We start from the raw sequence: 13,048 nt of genomic DNA on the forward strand, positions 1-13,048 counted from the left end.
ATGAACAAAGGATTTAGGAAATTTGAGAGAGTTTTTGGCTAATCCTATTTTCTAATCACCACTAATTTTTGCAAATGAGCCCCTATATATAGAGAAAGGGTAAATTATGACCGTTTGGGACATATAGGGGATTATTAAACCAATTAAGAAAATTAACCCAGTTTACCTCTTTTAATTTTTAGTAAAAATTAATTTAACTCGCGAGTTTCGGGTGCCCGATTTGAGGTTTGGGTGCCCGAATAGACTCAGTCAAAAAATCAGATTTGAAAGGTTCAGGTGCCCAAAGTTAGGGTCGATTGGTTGAAAAAAAGACAGAAACTTTTTGTACACAGTTTGGGTGCCCGAAACTAAGTTTGGTCGCCCGAGGCCTTTTTGAATGCCAAGTTTCGGGCGCCCGGAGATGATACACTCATTTCTGGTTCGGTCGCTTGAAACCAGGTCAACCTGCTGAATTCCCAGCGGTTCGGGCGCCCGAGGTGTTTTGAACACTTGGGGTTCGATCGCCTAACCTCTCTCATTTTATGTTCCTTTAAGTCCAATTTTAAACCAATTTATTCCCCTAATTATGTAAGTGATATGGGACTGTTTGTGCATTTGTTTAGGGACCTAAGGTTTTTTCTAAGGCCTTTTTAAGTACGCCAAAAAACCTAGCGTCGGTCGACCCCCTAAGGTATCTTTAAGGTCTTGAGCTTATAAATCCTACATGCATCATATGCAGATTATTACAGACCTTTTCTTAATTAAAATTACCGACCCAAATAGAAAATACAATGAATAAATATGTCGGATCTTCGCTTCTTTTCAAGTCGCCGCATGCCATCAATATGATCCAATTAGTATGATCCTGCACACAAAGTTGAAGGTTATCAAATACAAAGAGTATTTATTATTATCAAAATCGAGAATGACCTATAAGGTCAACAACAACCATTAGATCAGTCTTGAGCGTTGTAACCTCAGAGGGTCTACAGTTGGATGTGAAGACAACATTTATTCATGGTGATCTTGATGAGGAGATTTACATCTTCCAACCATAAGGATTCTCGATAAAAGGTAAAGAGGATCTTGTGTGCAAATTAAAGAAGAGCTTGTATGGTCTCAAACAAGTTCCCATGCAATGGTATAGAAAATTTGATAGCTTTATGCATAGAAAAGATTTTTATAAGTGCAATACCGACGACTGTTGCTACTTCAAGAGGTATCATTCTAGTTTTATCATACTATTGCTATATGTAGATGACATGTTAGTTGCAGGACCAAATATAGGAGAAATCAGGAAATTAAAGCAGAAAATGTCAAAGGAGTTTGACATGAAGGACTTGGGTTCAGCCAAGCAAATACTTGGGATGCGGATCTTCAGAGATAAGCAACAGGGAATGTTGTGGTTATCTCAGTCGGAGTATATTAGTCGTGTTTTACAAAGATTCAACATGAGCAGCGCCAAGGCAGTAAATACGCCATTAGCCGGTCACTTTCGTCTCTCCAAGGACCAGGTTCCCCAGATAGATGAAGAGAAGGACTTCATGTAACGACCTCAAAAATCTTAATAGAAAATGAAATAAAATAAATATAAAAGTCAACCCGAACTCATGGGTAACGGGGACACCTGTCAAACACAGCGGAAACCTAAGCAGCAGTAAGTATAAAGTCTTAATCATCCAACCATAAATCATAATACCAAAGTTTACTATATCATCAAAATACTGTATTTATATACAACCTCCAAAACATCAAAATAACCTTAGGATCATACAACAAAAATAATCCTGATCCTAGTACAAAATCTTACTCTCCTAGTGGGGTAACTTAATAAGATCAACGGCGGCCACGACCCGCCGGTCTCTCAGGGTCTCCTGAAAAATTAATTAGGTTCAAAGGTGAGACACTTCTCAGTAAGGGAGAATAAATTAAATGCAACTGTGTGACAACATGAATATATAATGCAGTTATACATATACAATACATTTCATATATCTGTAGACATTCGTCATAACATACTGAATCATCATATACTTTCATATTTTTCTAGTAACTCATATCATTCATAAATTGTCTATTATATCTGATAAAACTGAAAACTTACCCAGGATGAATAACTAGCTGATGTTATGTATTACCCCCCATGACGAGTTGTGCAGCCAGAAGGCAGGACCCGACAATGGCTGGCCGACCACTGCCAAGTCAAAAATGTCTGTAAGTACGATGGGCCCACCACACCCTGGTCCGGACTACTGGGTGAACGTCCACACTCTACTGAAAGCCACATCGACTATCCATCTCCCACCCCCTCGTGGGGTGGTTACCACCAATCTGATCATAGATATCTGATCTATAAGTTACGGTACCGTGCTCCTGAATTGAACTAAACTAACATCCGGATTCTGATAACATATAATACATGATAATATAATATTTTCATAATTTCATAAATACGACCTCGCACCGAACATTTCATAAATTTGGCCTCGTGCCGATCGTTTCATAAAAATGGCCTTGCGCCGAAATCATTTCATATATATATATATATATATCATTCTGAAAATAATAAATTTATCATGTATTTTCAACATCATAATGTACTGTATTCTTTCATAATTTCTCAAAACATATTTCATTCATATCATTGTCATATCATGATATTTTTCCACGTAAAATAATATTCATGTCACATATTTGCTGTATAAAACCATACATTGTATTCTAAAATCATAGTTTTTGACATCTCATACATACATATTTATTTCAACATATTAGCAGTATTTTTCCCAAATGTACTATTTCCTTCGTGATATACAGATATAATACATGCTTTTCTGAAAGTAAATTTACTCATACATAATAATAATTTGCATGGAAAATAACTGCTTTAATTTATTCCCTTACTTGGCTACTGAGAAAAGCCCCTATAAGCTCTGGTCTCACACTCGTAGGATTTCATAATCAATACCCTGAAAATGAAAACTCCTAGTACTAAACTTCAGTATTTTCGCGTGTATATCATTTCCTATAACTACCGTAAGACCAAATTTGGCTTAAAAAGTCTTACCTCAACTCAGGAATGATTTCCAACTTGCTTTTACCAACGATCCGCTCCGACAGATTCAGAGAGAACTTCCCCAGGAGTGTCATGGTGGCTTTAGATCATCGAACTGGCTGAAATCCGACCCAAAATTGAAGAGAGAAGAGAGAGAAACCGAATAGAGAGAGAGAGAGAGAGAGAGAGAGAGAGAGAGAGAGTGAAATTTTGCTAATTTTTTACGTTTAAATCTGGGTTTTTGATATTTATAGGACTGGATTCATTGGCGAGCCACGTCATCTCGTTGAAAAAGTCCTTTAATAATTTCATTGAAGAAACCCACTCCTCGTCGACAAAATTCAGACTGCTCAAAACCTCTCTCGGTATCTCCTCGTCGACGAATCCTATCTTCATCAACGAGGTCCTCTTATACCCTCGTTAACGAATCCCCTGTGTTCATCAACGAGGCCCTGATGATTTCTCTCGGTTATTCCTTCCAAAGTGCAATGTCGTCGACGAACGCGAAACGTTCTTCGACGAAATCAACTTCCTCCTTCTATTACTGTCACCATTTTCCACCCTCTTAATCATTATTTAAATACTATTATTCTTTGGGTCATCACATTTCATGGCTAAGGTACCTTACGGCTCAGCCATTAGAAGTCTCATGTACGTCATGATTGATACCAAACCAGACATTAGTCAAGTAATGGGAGCTGTCAGCAAGTTTATGTCAAATCCAGGGAAGACTCACTGGAAAGTAGTGAAGTGGATTTTGAGATATCTTCGTGGCACTGTTGATAAGTGCCTATGTTTTGACAAAGGAGATTTGAAAATTCGAGGGTATGTTGATGTCGATTTCGCAGGTGAAATTGATCATCACAGAAGTACCACTGAATATGTGTTCACTGTTGGCACAACATCTGTTAGTTGGATATCACAGATACAGAAGATTGTTATTTTATCCACTATAAAAATTGAGTATGTAGCAATGACTGAAGCTAGTAAAGAGATGATTTGGTTTCAAGGTTTGTTAACAGAGCTCGGAATAAAGTAGGAAAGAAATGTTTTGCAAAGCGACAGTCAGAGTGCGATACATCTGGTAAAGAACTCTGCATTTCATTCCAGAACCAAATACATTAGATTATGTTATCATTTCGTTAGATCTCTGTTAGAAGATGGAGTGTTGACACTGGAAAAAATCCAAGGTAGCCGGAATCCAACAGATATGTTGACAAAGGTGGTGACTACAGAGAAGCTGAAGTTGTGCTCAATTTCAGTTAGTCTTCATGCTTGAAGACATATTTGAACACATCATTATCTATATATTGGTTGAGATGGTATATTCGTCTCCAAGTGGGAGATTGTTAAGCTGAAATGGAAACAGAGAAAATGGAAACTCCTTAAAGAGGATGAGCTGCAGCCGCGTACCAAATTCATTCCATCAAAAACACAATTATCATGTGCTAAAATAATCCATTAAATACGACGTGCTCATTATCCTATTATAATGCAATAACTTCTTTCCTTCTATATTTATCCTATGTATCTATAAATTAGAACATTTGTGTTGTGTGAAGTGTGCAAGTGAAGTGAGTGAACGAGGAGTGTGAAAGTGCTAAAGGTGAGAGAGGGAGAGAGAGAGAGAGAAAAAAAAAAAAAAAAAGAGTGTGAGAAGAGTTGAGTTGAGTATGTGTTTCCTCCTCTTGTTTTTCTCTCAGGTTATAGTATATTTGGCATGCTTCATGGACATAGGACAGATTAAACCAAATCACGTAAATCTAGTGTTTTTATTTTGTGTGCTTATTTTGCTTGTATGTGTGATTATTGTTCCTAGATCCCTAACAGAATGTGCCCTAGATAATGACCAACGCTATAATGTGCCCATGGTGCTTCTCCTTATTATAGTAGTTTATTATTTGATTCATCTCCTTACTATTTTCTGTAGTGTGTTATTAAATGTATAAATCATAATTTATCTATATTTAATTAACCATGAAGGCTAATAAAAAGCTAGTAATTCCTAAGGCTATGCTTAGAACTTGAAAAGTATTACAAAAGGAAAAGGAAAATATCAAAAAATCTACATTTTCTTGGTTGATTATCAAGAAAAACGAGAAAGAAAATAAAAAATATACAAAATTTATAAACAAAATTTTGATTTTATGAATCATTAATATTTAGTTTTTCTTAATTTTTAATTATACTAATACAAATTTTTAGTTTTTATAGTATTTAATAGAGAACGAAAAATATAAAAGAAAATATTTTTTTTTATTTTCATTTCCTTTCCTTTTTTCAAATAAAACCTTTGATCCAAAAAGGCCCTAATGGTCCGTTTAGATCTAGGATTTTACTTGGGAAAAGGAAAGAAAAAAAAAAAAAGGAAAGTAAGAAGAAAACTCCTTTTTTTTTTTTTATTGTATTTCCTTTCCATATTAAAACCTATTATAAATGAAAGTTTGTTTTTATATAATTAAAAATTGAGAAAATTAAATATTAACATTGTTTAAAATCAAAATTGTATTCATGATTTGAAATATATTTTATTTTATTTTGTATTTTCCTCATTAACCAAACATATTTATATGAATTCCTTGATATTTTCCTTTTCTTTCCTTAATAATTTTTCAAGTTCCAAACAAGCCTAAGTAAATGGGGAGTAAACGTATGTAATTTTTGTAATTCCTTTTAATTTATGTGTGTTGGATATTAAATGTCAAGATAGTTATAAACATCGCAAAGGAGACTTCAAGGAAGAGGTAAAGTATCTCACAACTGCAAAACTTATATATTGTCATTCTTTCTTATTTTTTCTATTTTTTGACTCAAGTATCAGAGAAATCACTCAAAGTACACACCAAGTCTTTTAAGCCATTTTTCTTTTTTTTGAAGGAATTATTGTTGTAAACTCATGATTTTAGCGTCAACACTGTACATATATTCCGAAAGCATTTTGAGAAGACATACGAATAAAACCGGCATTGTGTTCAACTATGGGGACTTACGCTAACATGTATCTTTTTGAAATGCTTTCAGAATACAAATATTACGAAAAATATTATTTCTACCGCAAAAATATTCTCGAATAATTATGTGTTAGAAGACATAAAAATTAAGCTCATATGCATAAAAATTAAGCTCATATGTCTAAAAAAAAATATTAAACACAATTTATATAAGTGTTAGAAAAGATTATATTAAGTAATATGAGTAGGGAGGTGTGAAACTCACCCCAACTTATATCTTTTCAGGATGCTTTCAAGATACAAATTTTAAGAAGGATATTATTTCTATCGTCGAAATGTTTTTTAACTAATTATGTGTTAAAAGACTTATAAATTGAGCTCACATATCTACAGAAGATAACCAACACAATTCATGCAAGTGTTGAAAAAGATTACCAAGTAACATTAGTAGGTAGGTGTGAGAGTCACCTCGACTTGTATCTCTACAGAATTATTTCAGGATACAAATTTTAAGAGGGATATTACTTCTATCACTAAAATGCTTTTTCGATTAATTATGTGTTAAAAGACTCATAAATTGAGCTCCTATATCTAGAAAAGATATCCAACCAAAATGGGTTATGAAGTAACACGAGTAGATAGGTGCACAACTCACCCCAACCTACAATTTTTTAGAATGATTTCAGGATGCAAAATTTAAGACATATATTACTTCAATCACCAAAATATTCTTTGGTTAAGTATGTTTTAAAAAGTCTTATAAACAAAGTTGGTATATCTACAAAAGATATCATACACAATTCATGCAGTTGTTAAAAAAGATTATCAAGTAACATGACAGGTAGGTGTGGGACGACTCCAAACTGTATCTTTTCAGAATACTTTTTGTTAAGACTGAAGGAGTCCATGGGTGGGCTTGATACATATGGGTGAACACCAATTTGACCCAAAAGTTTAAACATATTGGGTCTTGGGTCCAACCATGTATAAAAGCACCCATCATCCACTCTAATTTTTCAATGTAGGACAAGCTCACAAGTGGAATTCTCAACAATCTCCCCCTCACTTGTGAGTTCCAAATGCTCCCCATTGAACGGAAATCGTCTCCCTTCTAGGAGTAAGCCAAATTCTCCAATAGTTGCTCAAGTGAGTCTTACCACTGGCGCCTTACGAGCGTCGGATTGCATTTCACGTGCCTCCGAACCAATCCTACCTCTCACGTCTTGACCCTATTCGGATCCATCCGTAACCTAGATGATCCTTATTGGCCTTAGCCACACACTTGGTCTTCTAACTGCTAGCATGTCAAGAGAATTTACTTCACGTCTCAATTTTTTACGATGTTGCTCACCCAGAGTTACGAACCGTCGTCTCTAATACCACTTGTTAGGACCGAAGGAGCCCATGGGTGGGCTTGATACACATGGGTGAACACCAACTTGACCCAAAAGCTTAAGCCTATTGGGTCTTGGGTCCAACCATGTATATAAGCACCCATCTTCCACTCTAATTTTTCAATGTGGGACAAGCTCACAAATGGAGTTCTCAACACTTTCAAGATAAAAACTCATCCCCAAACTTTATTTTTCCATAATGCTTTGATCTTTTCGAACTCTTGCTTGTAATTCACTAGAGGCTTGGGAAACAAAGAGAAGATGTGTACGAACGAAATATCTAGTAATAAGAAGAAGGAAAATGATTGAATAGAGGAATTCCCGAACATTTGGCAATCTCAAATGTGTCGATATCAATGGTAACTCATTATTTCAATGAATCATTTCTTTGAACAAAATAAGATTATGTAAACACTTACTCGAAATCTCACTTATAAGATTCCATTGTGGAAGATATTACTTCTATTGCCAAAATAGTTTTTCAACTAACTATATGTTAAAATGCTTATAAATTGAGCTCATATATCCACAAAAATATCCAACACAATTCATATGAGCGTTAAAAAGATTACCAAACAACATGAGTAAGCAAGTATGGGACTCAGCTTAACCTATATCCTCTCAAAATGCTTTCAGGAGACAAATTTTTTTAATAAGAATTTACTTCTTTTTGTCTAAATGTTCTTTGGTTGGTATGTATTAAAAGATTTGTATCTGTAAAAAAATATATATATATATATATATATATATATATATACTCCACACAACTCATGTGAGTATTAAAAAAGATGATCAAATAACATGAGTAGACGGGTGTGGACTCACCTTAACTTATATCTTTTCAAAATGCTTTGAGGACACAAATTTTAAGAAGAATATTACTTTTATTGTCAAAATATTTTTCAATTAATCATGCACTAAAAGGCTTGTATCTGTAAAAGATATTCGACACAACTCATACAAGTTTTTTTTTTTTTTTTTTTAATAATTTGGGGACTCCAACCACTATCACGCCATTTTAGACACTATGGTGTGGCACCAAACCCGAGAGATGAAAATCGCCCCACATTGACGCATTCTTGATAATTTACCAGAATAAACTCTCAAGAGAGAATCGAACTCATAATAATGGGGTCACCAAAGTCACAAATCAACTCATGTGAGTGTTAAAAAAGATATCCAAATAACATGATGAGGTCGTTAAATTATTTATGTCATTGAGAATTATTTTTTAATTAAAATATAAAAGACAATTACAAAATAATTTTTTTATTTTTATGTTTTGAAATAAAAATAATCCGACACCACTAATCATAATTTTAACCACATTAAATCAACAAAATGAACGCTCGCAATGAATTCCATTCCCACTTGCGGATAAAAAGCAAAGAAGATTTTCTAAAACCCTAGGACCCACAAGAAAACGGTAGAATGCGCCGGGGGTAAACAGAGTACTAAAATGCGCCGTTGGCGCTTTCTTGACCTTTATTAGCTGCTGGTTCCTTCCCGTAATGTACTTGTCAATTTTTGGTGACTTCAATTTTACTCCCTCCGCAGGATTACTGTTTTTTGTTTTTTTTTTTAATGTATATTTTTAATTGCTTTAAATAAAGAAGATTAAAGAATGAAGGAGGAGGGGGAAGAGGTTGGAGAGAACAAAAATTGAACGGGTATGGTGATGAGGAATGGATTCATAGGGGGGGAAGAAGAAATGAGGATGATGGAGTGGGAAAAGCAGCAACAACCGCAGCAGCAGCAGCAAGAACAATCGCAGCAGCAGCAGCAAGTAATTGAGCAGAATCATCAGAATGGAGGAGGAGGGGGGATGTATGTGAAAGTGATGACGGACGAGCAGTTGGAGCTTCTACGGCGACAGATCTCCGTCTACGCTACCATTTGCGAGCAGCTCGTCGAGATGCACAAGGCCATTTCCGCCCAACATGATCTCTCTGGTCTGTCTCTCTCTCTCTCTCTCTGTCTCTCTCTCTCTTTCTCTCTCATTCATTTTTCTTTTCTTTTTTTGAGATTTTTGTGTTGGGATTTTGGGTGTCTACCAGCGGAGGATGCTAATTGATTGATGGGTTTTTTTGGGCATTAGCATTGAACGCCGATCGCATTGAGTTTGGGTTTGCAATTTGAATGATGCTTTGTTTGCTCAAATTAATTTTGTGTTTTGAGGGTTTTCTAAGTAAATTTTGCTATTTTAGTGGAATGCTGCTATGTTTGTCTCTCTTCCCCACTATTTCTTTTTTGGTTCCTTAATTATAACTTGTTTAACTAATATGGTTGTGCTGGGTGAGATATTTTTCTTATTTTATAATATTTGTGATGCTGTGGTTTTGCTAAAATAGAAGTTTAAGGTTAAGAAAATAGTTCAAAAATGTTTTTGATTGAGAATTGTGACTAATTCAGTTCTTTAGGAATTTATACTTTTATTATCTATTTATGATGATCCTGTTTTTTGGAGTAATCATGGTCAAATTCCTAATCAGTTTTTAAGGAGCTCATTGAAAAGCTATGCTTCTATTTTCTTTTTAATATATATATATATATATATATATATATATATATATTTTAATTCTACTTGCCTAATTTACACTTTAGTCCTATTTGGATGCATCACCATGGTTGGATTTGAGCTTTCATGGTAAAATTAGTTCTTTTATTGCTATAATTATTTGACCTTTCATTCCAATTTTCTAAAGCGATATATATGCCTGAAAAGGAAATACAGGGTGTATTCTTGACAATGCCTATTCTGATAATTGATGAATAACTGAATTTGATTTGGAATAAACATTAAAAATTTTAACCTAATTTCTGTATTTGGGTTTCCCTTCTTAAATCTTTTATTTGAATTCTTTCGTGGGATCATTTTTTGTTTACTTGAATGTTTATGTGGGATCATACTTTCATTCTTGAGTAATCCATACCGGTTGTGGACTGTTCTTTCTTCGCAACAAATTCCTGATCTTGATCAAGTTTTGTTTGCCTTGAAAGAAACAATGTACAGTAATTGTTAAAGCAACTTTGTGAGGCATTGCTTTCCATTTGATGGGAATAATTGTTCCATTGGAAAAAAGATATCAATGCTTCCTTTGTTTATAGATAATGACGTGTGCCTTGTGATTGTCAAATTGTATGTCAACCCAGTGATTCAACTTTCAACCCTAAATTTTAATTTAGAAGGCATTATGATAGTAAAAGCTATATTATTTTTTAGTTCAAGTGGATTTCATTTTCTCATTCAAAGGCTAGGGATTTGGACAAGTCTGAATGTGAAACTTGAAGGATCTAACTGTTACAATTAAAACTTCAAGGAGTGATGTGAAATTTAGTGAAACTTCACGGACTTCTGATGCAATCTACCCTAAATCTTTCCCAGTCTTGTATGTATCCTGGAGAAATATAAATCTTATTTGAGAAACCATATATGCACCTACAAATCAGGTTGGTTTATTTAAGTATTTCTCTCTCAATATCTTCATTTATGGTTCCCCAATCCTCTATATGCACAAAGATTAAAGGGCATAATGAGCCAGTCATTTTAGTTCAATTCATCTAGTTTTAAAACTAGGTTAGGTGTTGTAAATACTTGACTTCTGTAAATACCTTTGGATGTTCTCTGATTCCATTCCATTGCAACATTGTCATCTTCCTGGTGCCTTGCATTTTAACAATTAAATTCACTAAAAGTTCATAGGTGAAAATGCTTTATGGGAATTCTACTTTGGAAATCTAATGGCTTAGGAATCTGATCTGCCTCTTTATTGTCACTAAGAACTAACACACTCTCTTTCTCTCACTTAGGTATGAGGCTGGGGAATCTGTACTGTGATCCATTAATGACGTCTGCAAGCCACAAGATCACTGCTAGGCAGCGATGGACCCCAACACCATTGCAACTTCAAATTCTTGAGCGCATCTTTGAGCAGGGCAATGGTACTCCAACCAAGCAAAGGATTAAAGAGATAACCACTGAACTGTCACAACACGGCCAGATTTCTGAAACAAATGTCTATAATTGGTTCCAGAACAGGAGGGCTCGGTCAAAAAGAAAGCAGTTGGTTGTGGCACCGAATAATGCAGAATCAGAAGTTGAGACAGACGGGGATTCCCCAAAAGATAAAAAAACAAGACCCCAGAACATCCAATCCAATGAGAACTCAGGGATGAGGTCTGAAAATATATATTTCGCAAGTGAGATGAGCACTGAAATGCACTGCTTGGATGCACAACCTAATAAAGGGGAGACCCTGTTCCCATCTGATCGTGGGTTGAGGACTTCTGGTGGTCTGGGTCAATTATCCTTGTATGAGAACGTTGCATCAAATCCAAGTATGTATCTACTTCTGTATAGTTGCATTTGAAGCAAAAGATTTCCCCCACCAAAGAAGAAAAAAATTAAAAGGCATTTCAGATATGCATGTAGATCTGTTTTTATGCATCATAGTTATACATCAATATGGCATGTTAGTTTTACTTGTGTTTTTGCAGTAATTAGTACTGCAGAGATGAAGTTTTTTTCTCTTTTTTTTTGTCTGATGGCATCGGAGTTCCTACTTCTCACACATCCTTCTTTTGCAATCATCGGCTTCTAATTCTACTGGTTCGTGAATGCAGGAATTGATCAACTGATCGGGAAAATGGAAGTTCCAGGGAGCTTCAGTCCGTATCGCCTGGGGGAAGGATATGATTTGGTTGGATGACGCTCCTTTGGTATTTCAATCTCGTGCTTAGGAAAATTTGTATCAACTTTGAGGATGTTGCGTATATCACAAACGAAGATGACCCTTCCATCCAGGAAGTATATGAACCACATATAACATAGTAATCATTTACAGTCATACACAAAATTAGGCTTTGTTTAGGAGTAAGACTACTTGATGATAGCAGATGTATTGCTTCCAATCTGATTCCACTGAACTGGTTGCTTGGAACTTATTAAGAGGTTTTCAGATTTTTAAGTGATATATATTACTATACCGTAGTAGAATGCTGATTTGCAACTTTGTCATGCTTGATTCGTCTTTGGCCATAGTTGGACCAATATGTTTCTGGGGATGTATATTGTGTGTTCTAGTGAGTAGTGATTTAAGGCTGTGGTGTTGAACTGGATTGAGGGGGGAAAATCTGAACCCTGTAGGTTTTTACTGTTTGCCTTGTAAATTCAATGTTTATCTATGCCAGTAGGATTGAAAAATCTTATATTTTATTATTATAATTTTTAGGTTGAATTCTTCCTCATATCATTCACCATCTGGGTGTGATGGATTATGGTACTTTGCAGGAGCAAATAAACAAATTAGGCACCATCTGATTTGTATTGCAAGTGCAATTTCTTGACTGAGGCTCTTGGGAATCCTGTGGAAATGACATCAATCCCTCTTAAGAATTCTGGTTTAACTACAAACCATGCCCCGAGCAACAGCTAGGAAAGCTCCATCCTTCAACCTCTGATTTGTAAGGTGAGGTGAACAACCATGAGAGAAGAGGGGGGGGGGGGGGGGGCGCTGTTAATTCCTTTTTTTTTTTTTAAAGAAAATTTAAATGTTTCACTTGGCATGTCCTTTATTTCGTAATGCTTTTAATGAATAATAATAATAAAGAGTCTGAAATTTTTGAAACTTTAAGGGAGGTTTTTGAAAATTTTAAAATCTTGAGAAAGA

The 13,048-nt window shown here is 35.0% G+C and overlaps 1 protein-coding gene across 1 annotated transcript; it reads left to right on the plus strand.

The window, feature by feature from the left end:
• Positions 1-8,892: 8,892 nt before the first annotated feature.
• Positions 8,893-12,396, plus strand: LOC131162217 (WUSCHEL-related homeobox 8-like). Its single transcript, XM_058118471.1, has 3 exons — positions 8,893-9,331; positions 11,190-11,717; positions 12,003-12,396. The coding sequence occupies exons 1-3, from the start codon at positions 9,052-9,054 to the stop codon at positions 12,086-12,088; spliced, it is 894 nt and encodes a 297-aa protein (XP_057974454.1). The 5' UTR covers positions 8,893-9,051; the 3' UTR covers positions 12,089-12,396.
• Positions 12,397-13,048: the final 652 nt, after the last annotated feature.

The sequence above is a fragment of the Malania oleifera genome, chromosome 8, assembly GCF_029873635.1.
Source record: "Malania oleifera isolate guangnan ecotype guangnan chromosome 8, ASM2987363v1, whole genome shotgun sequence".
Taxonomy (NCBI): Eukaryota; Viridiplantae; Streptophyta; class Magnoliopsida; order Santalales; family Ximeniaceae; genus Malania; species Malania oleifera.